This window comes from Myxine glutinosa, chromosome 13, assembly GCF_964187855.1.
Source record: "Myxine glutinosa chromosome 13, kmMyxGlut1.1, whole genome shotgun sequence".
Lineage (NCBI taxonomy): Eukaryota > Metazoa > Chordata > Myxini > Myxiniformes > Myxinidae > Myxine > Myxine glutinosa.
The window spans coordinates 49,513,999-49,534,782 of record NC_136273.1 but is presented as its reverse complement, the minus strand read 5'-3'; the positions used below and the strand labels follow the sequence as shown (position 1 = coordinate 49,534,782).

At 47.3% G+C, this 20,784-nt stretch overlaps 1 protein-coding gene across 3 annotated transcripts in view; it reads left to right on the top strand.

The window, feature by feature from the left end:
* Window positions 1-17,188: 17,188 nt before the first annotated feature.
* LOC137438916 (guanine nucleotide exchange factor VAV2) overlaps window positions 17,189-20,784 on the top strand; it is a 214,629-nt gene continuing 211,033 nt past the window's right edge. For all 3 annotated transcript variants that reach the window (XM_068134391.2, XM_068134389.2, XM_078767432.1), the window contains exon 1: window positions 17,189-17,876. In XM_068134391.2, coding sequence (XP_067990492.2) covers window positions 17,676-17,876 — 201 coding nt within the window. In that variant the 5' untranslated portion in view covers window positions 17,189-17,675. The remainder of the gene's footprint in view (window positions 17,877-20,784) is intronic.

The following is a 20,784-nucleotide window of genomic DNA, read 5'->3' as shown; positions in this document are numbered from 1 at the left end:
TGTGGCTGTGTGGAATAAATGGTAGTGTGGAATATCTGGAGTATTGGAATGGATGGTCGTGGAGTGAGAATGGTGGAAATTGTGGAGTGGAGTGGATGGTGCGAAGGTGTGAATGGGGGAAGAGTGGACCCCCATCACGGATACCCGGGGCGGGTAGTGTAAGTGTTAGGTAGAGGGTACAGGTAAATTGTGGTTGGATATTGGCATCTGTGGTGCGGGTGACAGAATGGTATTTGGATGGGTGCATTAGTGTTGTGGAAATGGCTGGGCGTGTAGCCTGTTAGTGTGTGTAGTTGTTTGGGCGCTCCACCACTGTAAGGATGTCGGCCAGGTGAGGCCGCAGGTGGGCTCTGGGAGCCGGTAGTAGTTGTTGTGGATGGGGCCCGAGGATCCGGAGGACGGACCCGGGTAGCCCAGTGCCGGAGGGCACCGAGTGGGGTGACAGAGCCAGGAGGGGCTGTCCCCAGTTAGATAGGTTAGGGTGAGGAGCAGGTAAGCTCGGGTGGCAACTGCAGTGGTGGAGGTGTGCAGGTGGGTAGACCTGCTGGGAGAGGTACACGTCGCAGCCCAGAAATTGTGCTAGAGCACCGGGAGATGAATCGGGGGAGTGAGACCCCAAATGGAGAAGCACCACAGTTTGGGCAATGGGAATTGGTTATTAGAACCCATAGTGTAAGTTGGCCAATGGATTGGCAGGGAAAGACCCGGGTAGTGTAAAGTGTGTTAAAGTCATTTAGAAAATAGTTAGGATGAAGGATCTCCTCGCACCATCTGCATCCACTCACCTGAGGTGACAGGTACTCCACACCATGCCATGTGTTGATTATTTTTTATGATGCAAATGTTTGGATTGTGAGACGCATCATGACGTGGGTGTGACATTGTGCGTAATTCCATCTCTCCCTCCTTATGAGGATTGATGATGAATTGGTGATGGCAAATTTTGAAGTAGAGGGATTGTGGAGACGAATTTGGTATAGGGGAAATATGGGGAAGACGTGACAGTAGTGACGAATTTGTAAATGTGTAGATTTTTGTACATATGGGGTAAGAGCAAGGGTAGGGTAGGTGACAGGGGGGTGACGTACGGTAGGGACGAGCTTTCTCACTTCGCCCTCCGTACGCATTTCGCCTTGCATTGCCTTATTGACGTGTACCCTTGTGACCTTACCCCTCGCTCAATTGTCTTTCTTTTGTCTCCCACATGACCTGTGCGCCATTGGGTGCCGAGGGGAGCGTGCGTGAGGTGGCCATTGTGCGCCCGAGATTCCCAGAACCAGCATGCATTGCGTTGATGTACCACTTTATGGACCGCTGTTCTGCGGCCAAGTACCACTTGATGGACCCCAGGTTCTGGGGCAGGGCACCTCTGTTGGAGACCGGCCATAGTGGCCAGGGAATCTTGCTTGCGGACCTCGGTAAGGTGGCACCTATGCCAAACAGGTGGACCACCCTTAGTTGGCCCCTGAGGCCCTAAATAAAAACGAACACAAGTTGTGCTTTTTATTATGTCCAAATAGGCCGCATGAAGCCAGAAGACGTCGGGAAGAACATCGGCCCAGCAGAGAAAGTGAAGACCACCACCAGTTGTTTTGTTGTGTTTATTAAGAACCATGGTGACTGCGCACCGAGTGGTGCTTTTGGTGCTTTGTGGTGTTTTTGGTGCTTTTGGGTGCTTTGGTGGTATTGGTACTGGTGCATCGATGCAATGCGTGCTGTCTCCTCCCTCCCAACAGGAATTTCTTTCTCTTGTTCCCTAAAAAAAAAAAAAAAAAACACAGGTCCTGGGTTGCGTTGTAAATAAGAAATCACGTCATTGTAAATAATGCTCCCCACCGTAAATGTATAGTTTGAGAATAATTCCGTAATTCGGTTAGCTGTGGGCTTGAGTCTGTTAGACAGGGTGCAATGCAATAGGGGGACATACTTATTTGTGTTTTAAAATTGTCACACTCAGGGTCAGGTTAATTGTAGAGGGAATTACACCTACGTGTCACACTAAGTTAAAGTTTAGTAGGCCTGAGGACGGGCCTGAAGAAAGGAGGGTGCAGTGTAACGATTTTGAGAAGTGTGTAACGAATTTGAGAAGTGTAACGGTTTTTGAGAAGTGTAACAATTTTGGAGGAAGTGTAACGAATGTGGAAACGTTACAATGTGAACGTTACAAAAGTATGGTAACATCCTCGTAATGTCAATAATGGTCGCAGCCGTCCTCCTAGTTAATTCCATGAAATTTACACGCAGGTCACGATATATCTTTTAAATAGTGTATTTCCTTATTCCATGTAGGCTAAATATGTGTTTCCCACTAGATTGACTTTGCATTGTATCAAACAAAATAAGCGTAGGCCCTTCCAATTTCCCCAAACATCTCCGCTCTCCAAAGTTCCTTTCAAAAGGGGAGTTGTTTTCAATCCCGCAGGCCGCCATTGCCCATGTGCTTTGAGTCGGAGAAGAAAGGCGTGTCTCCACCTCGTCATAAGAGGGAAGGAGTGAACCAGCCCTAACAGCCAATCAGCACCGCGGTGAGCGACCCGGTAGGCGTGCCCTCGGAGCCGGCGGCTTGATTTCGCCCGAGGTGATAAAAGCGACTGTAAGGGACTGCTTTAAGAGATGACCTGGGAGATGAGCAAAGAGGCGGCACCAAGAGGAGCGGTGAGATGCGAAACGCTCCAAGCCAAAGAGGAGAGGTACTCGGCAAGGAAACCAGCTTTGGAGAGACGCGCTGAAAGGAGGGAGACGGCTCCACCACAAGAAGAGGAGCAGGTGTGCCGAACCAGCGCGTGGCGTCTACCGCAGCGGATACGCGACGGAGGGTTTTCCCGCCAAAACCACGAGGAATTGCGAGCTGCTGCCTCCCGACTTTGCCTCCCTCTCAAGCAATCCACCTCAAGCCCTACCTGCCTGCAATATCCCCTGTGTAAGTGTGAACGTCCTGTCCTGCTCGTTGTCTTGGGGTTAAGTAAAAATGAATAGTGTAAGTTAACGATTCGCTGTGTTACTGCTTCTTCCATCCATTGCTTGTGTGTGTATAATAAATCTGTTCTTCCTCCGTATTCTTCTTCTTCTTCTTTTTCATTCTCTTTCGGTCGCTTTAGAGGTTTCCCGATTGAATATCTGTGGGGCGATCTGGTCAACGTCGGGTGGAATCGGGTTCTAATCGGGGAGTAACTGTTCGGACGCGGTTAAATACACCACCGCTCGGTCAATATAACATCTAAAGCCGCGTCTGTAACAATATATATATATATCTATATATATATATATATATATCTATCTATATATATATATATATATATCTATCTATATATATATATATATATATATATATATATATATCTATCTATCTATCTATATATATATATATATCTATCTATCTATCTATCTATCTATCTATCTATCTATCTATATATATATATATATATATATATATATATGTATATATATGTATTTACAGTTGGACCCCGCTATTCGAGGGGGATAGGTTCCTGGAAAATCTGCGAATAGTGAAACCGGCGAATAGCAGGGCATTGTTTCAATGGAAAAAGGGGGATAGGTTCTCAAGTCCCAAAAATCCGCGAATAGAGGGGACCAAACCGCGAATGGCGAGGCAAAATATGCAAATGGTGAAGCAAATCCTGAGAATGTCGACGATAATCCGCGAAGGTCGATGAAAATCCCGTGAATGTATGCCGTGCCATTCTTTCAATTGGGAGAAGGGGAATACGTTATGGGTTCCCGGCGGTTCCTGATTCATAGAGGAAAATTTTTATAGTCTGAAATGTTTTTGAGTGCAAATGCAAGTGATTACAGTTTCATAAAAAATGTTCACAAAAAAAACGACAGCACCAGGTACCATTTCCAATTTATGAAAGGAATGCGCCACAGTTTATTAAAAGTTCTTAACCATACCGTACCGTGAAAGAAAAAAAAACACAACACCATCATGTACCAGTTAAAAATTTATTTTACAAATACACGCAACTTTCAAATTATGACGATGATGATGGTGATGATGATGTTGATGGCAATGAATTAAAATCCCATGAATTCCTCGAACTCTGAGGTTGCTCCAAATGATGGTCTTGCAGTGTCGTGCACTGAGGGAGAGGCAGGACAAGCAGGAGAGGGAGCAGTTGAGGGTGTTGGTGAGGATGCTAGTGAGGTCACTGAGAGGGTGGCAGGAGAGGAGGGTGCTGGTGGTGTTGAGGTGGAGGGAGCAGGGCTGAAGAAATGGGAAATGGAGAGCTGCCTGAAAGATTGCCGCAGGTTTCGATGCAGCTTTTTTTTTCTTTTTTTTTTGTATACAGAATCGAGGCTCGTGAAAGAGCTGACATTTATTTCACAAACAAATCAAACAGACAAACAAAACATAAAAAGAGGGAGCGGAAGACAAGATGGGGAGAGAAGGGGAAGCATACAAACACAACATTTGAGAGCAGGGAGATGTGTGGGAGGGAGAGGGCTTGGGGTAACGAGGCGTGGGAAGGGGGGGGGGGGGGTGGGAGAAGTATAAAACACAAGGACACCAAGGACTTCCAGGACAGAAGTAGGTATTTCAAAGAAGTGTATTTGGGGTGAAATTAGCGGGGGCAGAACAGATCTAGGTTTTGGATAGGGGAAGATAAGAGATGGTGGTGAACAGCTGTTTTAAAGACCTGGAGGGTGGAGTGGGATTGAAGAGAGTGAGGGAGTTTGTTCCAGAGGTGGGAGAAAACAGGAATGAAGGAGTGAAGGTGAGCAGAGAGTCGTGATTTTGGCAGTTTAACCATAAGAGGGTTGGAGGCAGATCTTGTGCGACCTCTAGGAATATTTGGGGGACAGAGCCCAGAGAGAGCTGGGGGGGGGGGGGGGCAAGGCCAGAGAGGAGTCAGTAGAAGACGGAAAGACCACCAACCTGCCTGCGGTGAGTGAGTGAAAGGCCCTTGGAGTTAGCTTCACCACGGGAGATTCCAATGATTCTGAACGCTTTGGTTTCAACAGCGTGAAGACGAGCTAGGTGTGAGGCAGGAGCACCAGCCCAGAGGGGAGAGCAGTATTCCATTGAGCTGCAGATGAAAGCCTTGTATGTGGTGAGGATCTCAGGTGTGCCAAGGAAGGACTTCGCACGATGGAGGATGCCCAGTCGGCGACTGGCTTTGGAGGCCAGATTTGAAATGTGGTTTTCCCAGGAAAGATCATGGCAGATAGTGAGACCCAAAAGCTTGAGTGACAGAACTTCTTGGAGAGGATTATTTAGAAAGTGGATGGGAGGGTTGTCCAGTCAGTCTTTTCGGAGAGACATCGTAAGAGTGTGAGATTTGTCAGGATTGAAAGACATGTTCCACTTGTTTGCCCAGTCTGTGATTTTGTCCAGGTCTGCAGAGAGTGAGGAGGCTGAAGAGTGCCGATCTGAGGGATGAGGAATGGAGCGACAGAGAGTAGAGTCATCAGCAAAGAGATAGAGAGGATTTTCAAGAGAGTCAGAGAGATCATTGATGAAGACCAGAAAAAGCACAGGGCCCACAACACTGCCTTGGGGAACTCCAGCCTGAACAGGAAGAGGAGATGAGAGAAACCCATTCAGGGCCACACGTTGACTACGAGTAGAGAGGAAGTCCGCCAGCCATGCGTGGAGATTTCCAGGGATACTGAAGTAGGAGAGTTTGGTGAGCAGAGCGGGGTGCCAGACCGTATCGAAGGCACGTGATATGTCAAGGGAGACAGCTCTAATTTCCTGTTTGGCATTGAGGACTTCCATCCATTGTTGAGAAAGCAGAAGCAGCATGTCCAGAGTAGAGTGACCAGGTCTGAAACCAAATTGATGATCAGAGATCAAGCCATTGGAGAAGAGGAATGATTTGATATCTGAAGCAATGATGGATTCCATGACTTTGCTGATAATTGGGAGAAGGCTGATTGGTCTGTAGTTGCTAGGATCTGTTTTTGCACATTTTTTGTGCAAAGCGGTGATGTTGGCTGATTTCGAAGCAGATGGCAGATGACCTTGAGCAAAAGAGAGGGTGAAGAGAACAGAGAGAGGGAGTGAAAGAGCGGAAGAACAGGATTTTAGGACCCGTGGGCTGATCAGAGACGAGGGTTGACAGAAACTTTCCCACCTTGTCAGGAGGAAAGGACACAGAATCCAGGAGCAGCTGGGTACGACTGGGTACGGTGGGTACAGAGAGGGATGGGTTTGGGACACAAGATTTAGAGGCAAACACAGAGTTGAGGCATTCAGCTTTTTCACGTGTGGAGTCAGCCGTGTAGCCGTTTTGAGGTGAGGGAGGGGATGGAGGGGGAACAAACACCAGAAACAGATTTGACCAGATGCCACCAGGATTTGGAAGAGGGAGACAGATAAGAGAGTTCGGTCTTGAGAACGGAGAGATATTTTTCCTGGCTCTCCTGAGGGTGGACACACACTTGTTTCGGACTTTGTGAAAGGAAATGAGATTTCCCTCCGTTGGATTTGCTTTGCAGGAGACGAAAGCAAGTTGTTTCTGGGCAACAGCCTCACCACAAGATTCCGTGTACCATGGACGGGAGGGAAGGCTATGACAACTGAAGACGAGATGGGATAAATCTGTGCATGAGAGAGAGCAATTTACTTTCGAAGAATTCCCAGGATGAGTTGATGTTAGAGGCGGTAGAGATGGGAGACCAGTCCAGATGATTGATGGCTGCTTGAAGACCGTGCCAGTTGGCCTGAGTGAAATGCCAGACTCGTGGATGTGGAGGAGGCTCTCTGAGAATGGTCAGAGAGATTTTCACTTTAACAAGCACATGATCAGATGAGCCGATTGGAGCAGAAGAAGAGCAGCAGACATTTTCAGGGAAGTTAGTCATAACCAAGTCCAGAAGAGAAGATGCTCCGTTGACTGAGATCCGAGTCGGGAAATTCACAGATTGTGACAGTCCCAGTGAGTCGCAAAAGTCCTTTGCTGAAGAGCCATGGCTGGTGAGAGAGGTACCCACACCCAGCCAACTGGCATGGTGACAATTGAAATCACCACATGTGAGGAAGAGAGAGTTTGGATGGGTAGATAGAAGTTGGTCCATATTTATCAGACAGCGAGATGTAGATGGAGTCATCACTGTTTGGTGGACGGTACAACACACATATGAACAAAAGGTGGGAGCGAAGGGGAAGCCGTAGCCAAAGGTATTCCTGGGGGTGAGGTGGAGAGAGGGTAGTGCAGGGCGAGTGAGGAAGAGAGTTTTTCATAAAGATAGCAACCCCACCTCCAGGACGAGGCTCAGGTCTATCATACCGGAGGAGGGAGTAACCTGGGAGAGATACCAAGGAATCAGAGACATCATGCAGGAGGCAAATTTAAATTTTGTAAGGCTTTTTTGTAAGGCTCTTTGTAAGGGAGAAGCAAAGCATCCAAGCCCCTCTTGAACTTGAGGTACCTCTCCATCACTGGGTCAGTATCTTCCAACTTGTCGACAAGCGCTCGCATGCCATGCAGCAACTCACCCAGGTACTGGACTGTGAGGTTAGACCTCGGCACCTCTTCCTCATCACTGCCCGCCTCCTCCTCATAAACCGTTATAATGGCCTCGAACTCCTCCTCTTCGGTGAGGTTGTCGCCATGTAAGGCAATGAGATCCTCCAACTCGTCAGGATGTCATCAAATCCTTCCCCTCACAACTGCCATGCCAACCTGACAATCACATGCCTCTCCTCAGTGTTATAGGTAAAGCCAGTAAAGTTTATGACTGCCTGCGGCTACAGGTTGTGCCAGCACGTATATACATACATACATTTAAATATATATTATACATACAGTCTCGTGAAAAAGTAAGTACACCCCGTGGAAAGTTTTGACTTCTTCAACATATTTCAACATACAGCTATTTGATCTTCATTTCAAAAATATTGATAGATAAAGGTGATATAATATAACAAATATCATGAAACATTTACATTTTGGAGTCAATTGTATGATTTAAATAAACATAAATGCAAATTTCGCATGTGGAAAAAGTAAGTACACCCCTACATTTATCACTACTTCAAATACCTAAAATTAGAATCAGGTGCACCAGCTCAGGTGCAAATGATTAGAACATCGTTAGAGAGGATCTTGGAGTAAACTGTCTTATTTAAACCTCAGATATTTAGTTTGGTTTGCTCTTTGTTGTTGAAGTGTGCGGCGTCACCATGCCTAGATCAAAAGAGCTCTCTGAGGCCTTCAGAACGAAGGTTATAGATGCCGATGAGTCTGGGGAGGGATTTAAAAAGATCTCCAAACAATTTGAAATCAATCATTCGACCATCTGGAAGATCATCTGCAAGTGGAGAAAATTCCAAACAAATGCAAACTTGTTCAGGCCAGGCCGCCCCCACAAGTTCAGCCCGAGAGCAGACCGCAAGATCCTGAAAGAAGACTCCAAGAACCCCAGAATGTCATCACGGGACCTACAGGTAGCTCTTCCCACTGTTGATGTCAAAGTGCACGAGTCTACCATTAGAAAGAGGGTGCACAAATTTGATCTACATGGGAGGTGTGCCAGGAGGCAACCTTTGCTGTCCAGAAAGAACATCAGGGCAAGACTAAAGTTTGCCAATGAACACCTCGTCAAAGACCAGCACTTCTGGAACAATGTGCTCTGGACAGATGAGTCAAAGGTAGAGCTATTTGGCCACAGTACCAGAAGACATATTTGGCGAAAACCAAAGACAGCATTTGACCACAAGAACCTGATACCAACTGTAAAGCATGGTGGCGGAAATATTATGGTTTGGGGCAGCTTTGCTGCATCAGGGCCTGGGCAGCTCACCATCATCGAATCCACTATGAATTCTTCATTCTACCAGAGGGTGCTTGAGGATAATGTGAGGCCATCTGTCGGAAAGTTGAAGCTCAACCAAAGGTGGACCTTGCAACATGACAATGATCCTAAACATACCAGTAAATCCACCAAGAATGGCTGAAAAGAAAGAAATGGAGGGTTCTGGAATGGCCAAGTCAAAGCCCGGATCTAAATCCCATCGAGATGTTGTGGGGGGAATTGAAACGAGCTGTGCATGCAAGAAACCCCTCAAACATCGCACAGCTGAAAGAATTCTGCATGGAGGAGTGGGCAAAAATTTCTCCTAGTCGATGTCAGAGACTGGTAGACAGTTATAAGAAATGCCTACGAGATCGTTTCTGCCAAAGGGGGCAGTACCAACTATTAGAGCCAAGGGTGTACTTACTTTTTCCACATGCGAAATTTGCATTTATGTTTATTTAAATTATACAATGGACTACAAAATGTAAATGTTTCATGATATTTGTTATATTATATCACCTTTATCTATCAATATTGTTGAAATGAAGATCAAATAGCTGTATGTTGAAATATGTTGAAAAAGTCAAAACTTTACCTGGGGTGTACTTACTTTTTCATGTGACTGTACATACATACATTTCAATATATATATATATTATATATATATATGTATATATATTGTTGCGGATATGGGATTTACATCCATCCATATCCGCTTGTAAATATTCCCCTATTTCCTCAATACTTCCCAACTATCCCCAATCCCCCATTCCCTAGTCCCATTTTCTGTAAACAACACTCTGTAGACCCGACCTCCCCCTATTTCCCCCATTAAATGTCGCACCCAGGTTCACCGCATCTCATGTAAGACAACTATAGGACATCTTGCTAGTTATTCTTAGTCTATGTCAGTTAAGGACTCGTTTCCATTAATTCTGACTCTTCGTTGCACCAGAATGTGATTGTATGGCACCGTTAGGAAGTTTAGGACCTCCCAATACCTCCCCGCAGCTCTTCCTCACGGTTCAGCAACAACAACAACAACAACAACAACAGCAGCGGCGGGCGCGGGGAGTGCGCATCCTCACTCCGGCTTGGTTGGTAGGGGGTGTTGGGAGGGCACCAGGCCTTTCCAACGAGCCGCCATCGAACATGTGCTCGACGGGGTTACCAAATAGGGGCTCCTTGTCAGCTCATCAAGGGCGGAGCCCGGTAACCCCCGCACCCAATAGAAGCGGCGGACCGGTCCCACCTGGGGCGGAGCCAATCAGCCGAGGGCGTGTCACTCCCCGCTGAGCATGCGCAGGAAGAGGGAGGTGACGTCAGATGCGCGCTGAGCTTGGAGAAGAAAGACGCCACCTCCGAGCGCTGTGAGGCCTCCCTGCATCTTTTGGACCGTGCTGGATCCTGTCCCCGAGCCAAGGTGCACCTTGTGCTATCAACCGACCTGTCCTTCCCTGCCATCAATCCCTGTGTAAGTCAGCCTTGTTCCGTTTGTCTGTGGTCTGTCTGGGATAGATAAGATTGTATCTAAGTGCCCATCTCTTCTGTGTCTTTTACCTCACTCTACCTTGTAATCTACCCCTTTTCTCCACCACTAATTATATCCTCCTCCGGAGGTCTTGAGAACTGTACCCCTTGCGTCGGTTCATTTATCCCAGTCGTTGTGTCCTTTCCATCATTGATTTAGCGTAGCGCGATTTGGCCAACGTTCGAGTGGAATCGGGTGAGTTGGGGGTAATCGGGGGAACTGTTAGGTCGCGGTGGACCATCCGCTCGGCCCATCATAACATCTAAACCGCGATCCGTAACAATTGGTGTCAGGAAGTGAGATTGGACCCGAAGCGCGCTTCACGCGCTCGAAATTATTAACTGTGAAATTTGTTTTGTTTTAAAATAAAAACCCGAATTTTGAAAGTCGCGCTATGGCAGATCAAGATGGCTGGGTTCCGGTAGAGGAGAGTGAGGCAGGGTCGATCCAGGACCAAATTGAGGGACAAGAGGAGAGCGAAGCAGTGAGGGCGGCAGGTTCGCAAAATGGCGTCCTCGCGCACGAGGTTACGGGCGCGCAAAATGGCGCCTCGCAGATGGCTACGGCGACCACGCCCGCGACCGTAGCAGCGCCGCTGGTGGATTTGAACCTTTTTTTAATACAAATGAAGGCCCTTATGGCCCAGAATAGCGAACGGTTAGAACAAAGGATGGGGTCCAATTGCGAGAAATTGAGGGAGGACATGGGGGCCAATAGCCAACGGTTAGAACAAAGGATGGGGGCCCAGATCGGAGGGTTAGGGAGTAGAATAGAGGGATTAGACAATAGATTAGGGGAAATACAGGAGGGGTTAACGGGGGTGGAAAATAGAATGGCTGCCCAGGAGAATCAGATAGAGGGAGTGAAAAATGCGTTAGAGGGGTTAGAAAACAGTATGGAAGGCAAATTGAGGGACATGAGGGACCAAGCGGAAAGGGAAGTTTAAAAAATGGGGCAGCAGATAGAGGGGGTCAGAATGGGGGTAGAAACTAAATTGGATGCTCACAAGGAGGAAATGGAGCAGATGAGGGTGGCATCTGGGCAGGAGATGCAAGTGATGGGAGAGGAGATCAGAAGAGGTGTGAGTGAGGATGGCGGAGGAGTGCGCGAGGAGGTGAGGCACTGTAAGGAGCGCATGGAGAAGGAGGTGAGAAAGGGGACTGTAAAATTGCAAGGTGGTATAGAGGAGTTGACGCTGGGAGTAGAACAACTGACAGTGGGACAAAAGGAGTTGGGGGACCAGGTAAAGAAGAACACCGCGGTAATAGAGGGTTTAAAATCGACACAGAAGGAGATGAAAAAGGACGTAGGGGTAATTAAAAAAGAGTGTCAGACGGTACATGAGGACCTGACGAGGAAAATGAACAAGGTGGTAGAGGTGATGGAGGTTAAAGAGCGGGAGGTGCGGGAGCACATAGAAAAAAATAAGGTGGAGTTAGAGGAAGAACTTAAGGGGGCGCACGAGGAGATGAAGGAGGTGAAGCAGAAATTAGAAGAAGTGGAAGAAGGGGTGAGCGAAATTAAGAAGCGACGGAGAGAGGATAAGAAAGAGATAAAGGAGGAAGTAAAAGAATTGATCCAAAGTCTGTGTTCGGATCGTGATGATGTGCTCATTAACCGGATGAGGGATTCGCAGGTGATGGAGGAGAAGCGAAGAGAAAGAGGACCCGGTGTAAGTGGTGACCAATATGGTCGTGCGTATGATGCGCCAGGTGATTTAAGAAGCTTGGGGGTCGAGATGGACCCGGATGTTCGTGAGAGGCCAAGAGTGAGGTGTATGGCTGGTCCGGAGGGTATGGAACGAGGGTGCGAGCGAGAGGGTCCGGTGATGGGAGAGGTGCGAGGTGTGAGTGAGCAAGGTTGTGGTGGTATGGAATGGGTAGCGGGTTGCGGAAGTGTGACCCATGCATCGACACCAACAGGGGTAGTTTTTAGAGGGACAGGGGAGGCACGGGAGCCCCTTGGGGGTAATGTACTGTGGGGGCCCGGCCGGTTCGGCCCCGCGCTGACCACGCAAGGGGCGACGCACAGGGTCCGGCAGGCGGGCAACGACTCGCATACGAGGTGGTCCCACAAGGTCCCACTCGCGCCGTATGACGGTGGGTAAGGGTGGCATCCCTGCCACCCTTCCCATGAGATAGATGGGGCAAATGCGCTATAGATTATGGGGTTGATGGCAGTGAAAACTAGCCGGGGTGGGTTAGGATATTGTGTGTAGGGCCCTAGAAGATGACATTAGGTAACGTTAAGGTTTAGATAGTGACTGATACCTGTAGTGGGGACGTAGTAGCTTAGTGTTTGATAATGACGAGGGAGCGCAATAGTTTAAAGGGACGACTGGGAAGCGCAAGTTTCAGAGGGGAGTAGTTAGATGAGATGATGCTGTGTGAGAACTGGACAGGTGTGTGGAGCAGTGAGGGAGTAGTGAGTGTTGTGGATCAGCGCGAATGCGCTTGGGGGAGAGAAGGGTGCAGGTGGCACCAGGTGTGAGTGCACAGGTGTGCACCAACAGGTGAATGGAATATATGGTTGTGTGGAAGACATGGAGTGTGGAATAAGTGGAGTATTGGAATGGATGGTCGTGGAGTGAGTATGGTAGAAATGATGGAGTGGAGTGGGTGGTGCGAAGGTGTGAATGGGGGAAGAGTGGACCCCCATCACGAATACCCGGGGCGGGTAGTGTAAGTGTTAGGTAGAGGGTATAGGTAAATTGTGGTTGGATATTGGCATCTGTGGTGCGGGTGACAGAATGGTATTTGGATGGGTGCATTAGTGTTGTGGAAATGGCTGGGCGTGTAGCCTGTTAGTGTGTGTAGTTGGTTTGGGCACTCCACCACTGTGAGGATGTCGGCCAGGTGAGGCCGCAGGTGGGCTCTGGGAGCCGGTAGTTGTGGATGGGGCCCGAGGATCCGGAGGACGGACCCGGGTAGCCCAGTGCCAGAGGGCACCGAGTGGGGTGACAGAGCCAGGAGGGGCCTTCCCCAGTAGATAGGTTAGGTTAAGGAGCAGGTAAGCTCGGGTGGCAACTACAGTGGTGGAGGTGTGCAGGTGGGTAGACCTGCTGGGAGAGCTACACGTCACAGCCCAGAAATTGTGCGAGGGCACCGGGAGATGAATCGGGGGAGTGAGACCCCAAATTGAGAAGCACCACAGTTTGGCCAATGGGAATTGGTTTTTAGAACCCATAGAGTAAGTTGGCCAATGGATTGGCAGGGAAAGACCCCGGGTAGTGTAAAGTGTGTTAATGTCATTTAGAGGATAGTTAGGATTGAAGTCTCCTCGCACCATCTACATGCACTCACCTGAGATGACGTACCTCCACACCATGCCATGTTTTGTTATTTTATTGTGCAGATGTTTGGAATGTGAGACGCATCATGACGTGGGTGTGACATTGTGCTTTGTTGTTCCATCTCTTCCTCCTTATGAGGATTGATGACGAATTGGGTGATGCCAAATTTTGGATAGAGGGATTGTGGTGACGAATTTGGTATAGAGGAAATATGGGGAGACGTGACAGTAGCGACGGATTGGTAATGTGTAGATTTTGTACATATGGGGTAAGGGCAAGGGTAGTGTAGGTGACAGGGGGGTGACGTACGGTAGGGACGAGCTTTCTCACTTCGCCCTCCGTATGCATTACGCCTTGCATTGCCTTATTGATGTGTACCCTTGTGACCTTACCCCTCGCTCATTTGTCTCTTTTGTCTCCCACATGACCTGTGCGCCATTGGGTGCCGAGGGGAGCGTGCGTGAGTCGGCCATTGTGCGCCCGGCACTCTCAGAACCAGCTGTCTGCATCGATGCAACACATTATGGACCACATGTCTGTGGCCGAGCACCACTTATGGACCCCATGGGTTGGGGCATGGCCCCTCTGCTGGAACCGGCCATGAGGGCCCGAAATCTTGCTGGCGGGCCTTGGCCACAGGGCACCGATGCCCCACAGGTGAACCACACGTAGTTGGCCCTGTGGGCCATAAATATAGAAAATAAAATGGACACGTTGGGCACACTTTATTGCAAATAGGCCGCCAGTAAGAAAATGAAAGAAAGACAACAACTGGAAGACAATAATAATAACCAGCAGAGGGAGCCGAAGAGTAAGAGACACCTGCAGGGTTAGGGGTTGTTGTTTTTATTTTCATGAACAATGGTGACTGCACCGATTGGTGCTTGGGTGTGTATTGGTGCGTTTTTGGGTGCTTTAATGGTGCATTGATGCAGAGCAGACTGTCTCCCCCCCCAGAAAGAACAATCACAGGTCCTGGGTTAGTCTTGTAAATAAAGGAGCGTCAATTGTAAATAATGCTCCCTACCGGCTGTATGTTTAGTTTGAGGATGCTTTCCGCGATTCGGTTATCCTGTGGGTGTGTTTCTGTTAGGAGAAGGGTGCAACGTCGCAGGGGGACATATTTACTCATTTGTGAACATCTGTAAAACTGTCGCACTCAGGGTTGAGTTAATAGTAGAGGGAACTACATCTGAGTGCCACACTAAAGTAGGTAAAAATTTATCAGGGCGGGACGCCCCGAGGTAGAGAAGGGTGCAATGTTGCGGATATGGGATTTACATCCATCCATATCCACTTGTAAATATTCCCCTATTTCCTCAATACTTCCCAACTATCCCCAATCCCCCATTCCCTAGTCCCATTTTCTGTAAACAACACTCTGTAGACCTGACCTCCCCATATTTCCCCCATTAAATGTCGCACCCAGGTTCACCGCATCTCATGTAAGACAACAATAGGACATCTTGCTAGTTATTCTTAGTCTATGTCAGTTAAGGACTCGTTTCCATTAATTCTGACTCTTCGTTGCACCAGAATTTGATTGTATGGCACCGTTAGGAAGTTTAGGACCTCCCAATACCTCCCCGCAGCTCTTCCTCACGGTTCAGCAACAACAACAACAACAACAACAACAACAGCAGCGGCGGGCACGGGGAGTGCGCATCCTCACTCCGGCTTGGTTGGTAGGGGGTGTTGGGAGGGCACCAGGCCTTTCCAACGAGCCGCCATCGAACATGTGCTCGACGGGGTTACCAAATAGGGGCTCCTTGTCAGCTCCTCATCAAGGGCGGAGCCCGGTAACCCCCGCACCCAATAGAAGCGGCGGACCGGTCCCATCTGGGGCGGAGCCAATCAGCCGAGGGCGTGTCACTCCCCGCTGAGCATGCGCAGGAAGAGGGAGGTGACGTCAGATGCGCGCTGAGCTTGGAGAAGAAAGACGCCACCTCCGAGCGCTGTGAGGCCTCCCTGCATCTTTTGGACCGTGCTTGATCCTGTCCCCGAGCCAAGGTGCACCTTGTGCTATCAACCGACCTGTCCTTCCCTGCCATCAATCCCTGTGTAAGTCAGCCTTGTTCCGTTTGTCTGTGGTCTGTCTGGGATAGATAAGATTGTATCTAAGTGCCCATCTCTTCTGTGTCTTTTACCTCACTCTACCTTGTAATCTACCCCTTTTCTCCACCACTAATTATATCCTCCTCCGGAGGTCTTGAGAACTGTACCCCTTGCGTCGGTTCATTTATCCCAGTCGTTGTGTCCTTTCCATCATTGATTTAGCGTAGCGCGATTTGGCCAACGTTCGAGTGGAATCGGGTGAGTTGGGGGTAATCCGGGGAACTGTTAGGTCGCGGTGGACCATCCGCTCGGCCCATCATAACATCTAAACCACGATCCGTAACAATATATATATATGTATATATCTATATATATATCTATATATATATATATATATATATATATATATATATATATATATATGTATATATATATATATATATATATATATATATATATATATATATATATATATATATATATATATATATATATATATATACATATATATATACATACATATATATATATATATATATATATATATATATACATATATATATACATACATATATATATATATATATATATATATATATATATATATATATATATATACATATATATATACATACATATATATATATATATATCTATATATATATATATATATATATATATATATATATATATATATATATATATATATATATATATATATATATATATATATATGTATGTATATATATATATATATGTATATATATCTATATATATATATATATATATATGTATGTATATATATACATACATTTAAATAAATAGTCCTATATATATATATATATAATTTTTAAAAAATGGGTTTTCTGGTTTTAATTATCGGGTTTTCATTCTGGTTGTTTGAGTCCCTGTTGGTGAGCACGATCTCCCTGCCCTTTTTAAAATTCCAAGTATTCCCAACATCATAATTTAATTGTGCTAAGATTAACACTTGTAAGCCAACAAACCCACATAGCGCCCATTTCTCCCACCTACGAGTGATCCTCCAGCTTCTCGTCCACCGGTGATTGTGATTATAATCAATAATTACCAATAATAATTATCAGTCTGTGTTTGTGATTCCCAGCGATTCTCCTTCTCCCGCTCCGCCAGTGATTATGATTATCAGCGATTGTGATTACCAGTCATCTGTAACATAGAAATCAACCAACATTAATTATAAAGTTAAAAAATGTTTGGTGGGTGGAACGAAGAGGTGTGGGGGTGGAGCTTACGGACGGAAAGGTGAAGGGCGGCAACGTGTGCAGGTGAGGAATTTGAGGGCGGCATTTTAGGAATGCGCTAATAAAGAAAGTAAAAAAACGAGATACAGGAGCGATCGTGGAGCCAACGGGACAGGAGAAACAGGAAATAGATGGAACAGGAGCTTCGATGGAAGGGAGGAGAAATTGAGGGAGTTCTGGGACAGTAGAGGAGGAGGAGGAGGAGGAGGGGTTAGGAGGCGGGGAAAGTTGGGGCAAAGGGAGGGAGGTGGAGGGTTCGGCTTCAGAGACGCCTTGCCAGCTAGGGGATCGGTTACAGCTGATGATGTCCGTTTGCTCCCAGAGTGCTGCCCCCTAAAAGCCCCTTTGTTCATCCCGGGCTCGCTCCGCAGCTCTTCCTGAAAATGTAGAATGTCCGGTGAATCTTCGGCGTGGCCATCGGGCAGGACTGGCAAGACAAACAAAGCGAAATAAAGGGGGGAATCAAACGAGGAGCTTTCAGGAGGGAGAGGGAGAGCGAGATCAGCGAGACTGAGGGGCACCAAGAGCGAGAGGACATCTTCAGGAGAGATCTGGGATTTGCTGAGGAAACTCGAGTCAAACGCACGTTTTCTGCACAGTTTCATCATTGCCTGTCTGTCTGCTTCATCTTCATCCAGGTATATCCATCCACTTCCCAGTACCACACCGGATTTTCCTCCATCAACTTATTCACCAAATCTCTCCGACGACCATTCATCTCCTCGAGGACCCACGGGACCCCACTCCGGCCATGGAGGAGTGGAGACAGTGTTGCCGATGGCTCTCACAGCTGAGGGTCTTGTCTTCCGGTCATCGCGCCGTGTGTTCCGGGGAGGTGTTCGACCTGGCGCAGGCCTTGCGGGATGGTGTCCTCCTTTGCCAACTGCTGCACCGCCTCTCGCCCGACTCCATCTGCCTGCGAGACATCAACATGAGGCCCCAGATGTCCCAGGTGGAGAGGGATCAGTAGTTTGCACTCACCTAACTTGTTTGCTTTAGTTTATACTTTGTGTTAAGTCCAAAAACGTTTATGTTTCGATTTGCATGATTCCGTTACTGCGTTCACCTGAGATTTGGCTCCAGGTGTGCTTAAGGGTTTGGATATCGTGATTATGTTCTTTGGTTTCAGGATGAACCTTGATTGTTATTATAATTAGACTCAAATCGCCCACCTTCCACTTTCAAAAGCTTTGATATGAGTGAAGAACAACGTAATTGAACCTCAGGTCTCTCGTCCATCATTGGCTAATTGTGGGTTTTCGTTTTTTGCTCTTACATGAGCCTCGACTTAGTATACAGAAATATCTACTTTAGTTTACACACAAAGTTACAGCATGAAAGCAAAACTGTATCCATCTACATATTACATTTGAAAATTGAAGAGGATGTTAAAATGATTTTTTTGGAGAAAAGGAAGGGAAAGAAGGTTCGGAGGACATTGCAAGGTAGTCGGACAAAATAAGCACAAGACAGGAAAGCGGTAACTTTTTCAGACATTTTTTGCAGATATAATATGAAGACATAGGCCTATACTTAATTGTATAGGGAGTGGTGTGGAGCGAGCAAACATATGGCCAATCTGATTTCATGGGGTTGTTGGACAACCAATGGCTACACCATATAGCACAAGGAGAATAATTGTGGGAGAATTGTGAAAATGCTCTCTGCCAGTGTCGTGGAAGAATTGGAATGATGACGAGGTGGTGGTGGGCAGCAGACTTGAAATCCTATAGGGAAGATGTCAAGATAATGGACACGGGAAGAGAGTTACACAGGTGAGAAAAGAGGCGTGCTAAAGAATGGAGGTGAGTTTAGAGTGGTAAAATATTCCCGACAGAACACGTGCAACCTGGAAGGGCAATGGCTGGGTGGAGAGATGAGAGCACAGGAGGAGCAGGAGGAGCAGGACCAGTAGGATCACAATAGAGCCTGTAAAAAAAACTGCAAGGCCACCAACCTGCCAAACCCGAGCATGAAACAGATGTGAAATCTCCCTCAAAGGGGCCGAGGGAAGGGCAGGTGTGGCAGATGGAAAGCAGCAGCACCGGTTCGGTGTGGGGAAGCGTATTCCGTGACGTTCCAGGTGCAGGTTTTGTCTCCCGTTATTAGCTGAGGATGGCAAACAAGGGATTAGGCCATGCAGATAATTCTGAGATAACGGCTGACTTTGCACAAAGATAGACAAGGAAAGTCGATGTAGGAGGAGGCCATTAGGCCCATCAAGACTGCACTATCGTGGAAATGTCTAAGTACCCCAACTGTCCGCAATACTTTTAGATACCTATCTAACTCAACTTTAAAACTATGTACTATATCTGCTCTACACCTTTGCAGAGACAATTCCATGCATTTGCTACTTCTGGGCAAAAGACTCCTGTCTTACTGCTGTCCTAACTCTCTTTTTCTTTGCACTGAAATGGTGCTTCCTGGTCCTGCCAGTGTCCATTCTGCTGGAAACCTCATCTGCACTTATTTTGTCTGTACCCTTCATTATTTGTAAACATCTCTACCAGATCCCATGGCAACTGCCTCCATTCTAATGTAAAAATCCTGTCTATTTCAGCCTCTGATTGCTCTAGGCCTGTGATCAATCTCCTCCAGCCTCTGATAGCTAGACACGTGACCAATATAGTTTATTCTCTATGGCAGCGAGCTTGATCCTTCCTCAGATGTGTTTAGCAAAACTGATCACAATATTCTTTATCAAGTCTCATTAAATTTCTGAACAAAGTTCACGCTACCTCGTTTTGATACTTGATGTATCCCCTACGAATACAACCTATAAACATGAGCTTTACCTGTGGCTGCTTGGCACTGTCCTGTCTGCTGCCAATCTTTTCCTCAATCCATTGAAGGATCAAGACTTACCTGAACATGATCACTCCTCTCTCTGGAATGTACCTTAAATCCAAGCTTAGTATCATGTGCAAATTTAAAACACCTACCCTTAACCCCAGCATAGGAGGATGGCCAAGAGGTACACACACTCACCTCCAAGCTGTCAAGGTTCGAATTGTGACCCAGGTAAAACCTGTCATCCTGTATGTCACCGGCTGGTTGATTCATCAATGTGTGTTCTGTCCTTCGGATGGACGTTAAACTGCGAGGCCCGTCTTCCGGATTTACTTGGTGGACGTTAAAGATCCCACGGTGTCCTTCGCGAAGAGGATGCGAGTTGGTGCTGCCACCATGGCCAAACTCCTGCCCTAACTACTGATGGGAAGGCAATGGCAAACCACCCATCCTAATCTTTGCTGAGAAACCGCTTCGGCAGCATTGACGCGCTGTAACAGAGTATGGTACATCAGAATCCGAATCGGAACCCTTAACCCCACTGTCCAAATCATCGATGTAAATGATGAATAATATATCTCCAAGATGGCCTCTGGAGGCCGGTTGGATATGATTCGCCCAAGGCAGGTTATAGCTGCTAGTGAAGCCCAGGAGCTCCAGAGACTGTCTATCTTTCAGAGGCTGAGCACAGAAATAAATTGAGAAATTTTCCTGCTTCAACTTATGGATGTGCAAAGTGAGAATGTGGGTCCTTGCTGCGCTGAAATACATGTTCCAGGTAGGTGACCAGTTGTTTATTTTTCTCCATTGCCAGAAAGGTGTCTCTGCACCTTGCGAAGGGGAGGAGGAGAAATGGGAAGGGGGGGTGGGAAGAGGAAGAGGAGGAGGAGAAATGGAGGTGGGGTGGGAAGAAGACGAGGAGGAAGGGGAGGACGAGGAAGGGGCAAGGAGGACGAGGAGGAAGAGAGGAGGAAGAGGAAGGATGGAGGTGGAGGAAGGGGAGGAGGAGGAAGGGGCAAGGAGGACGAGGAGGAAGAGAGGAGGACGAGGAAGGGGAGGAGGAGGAG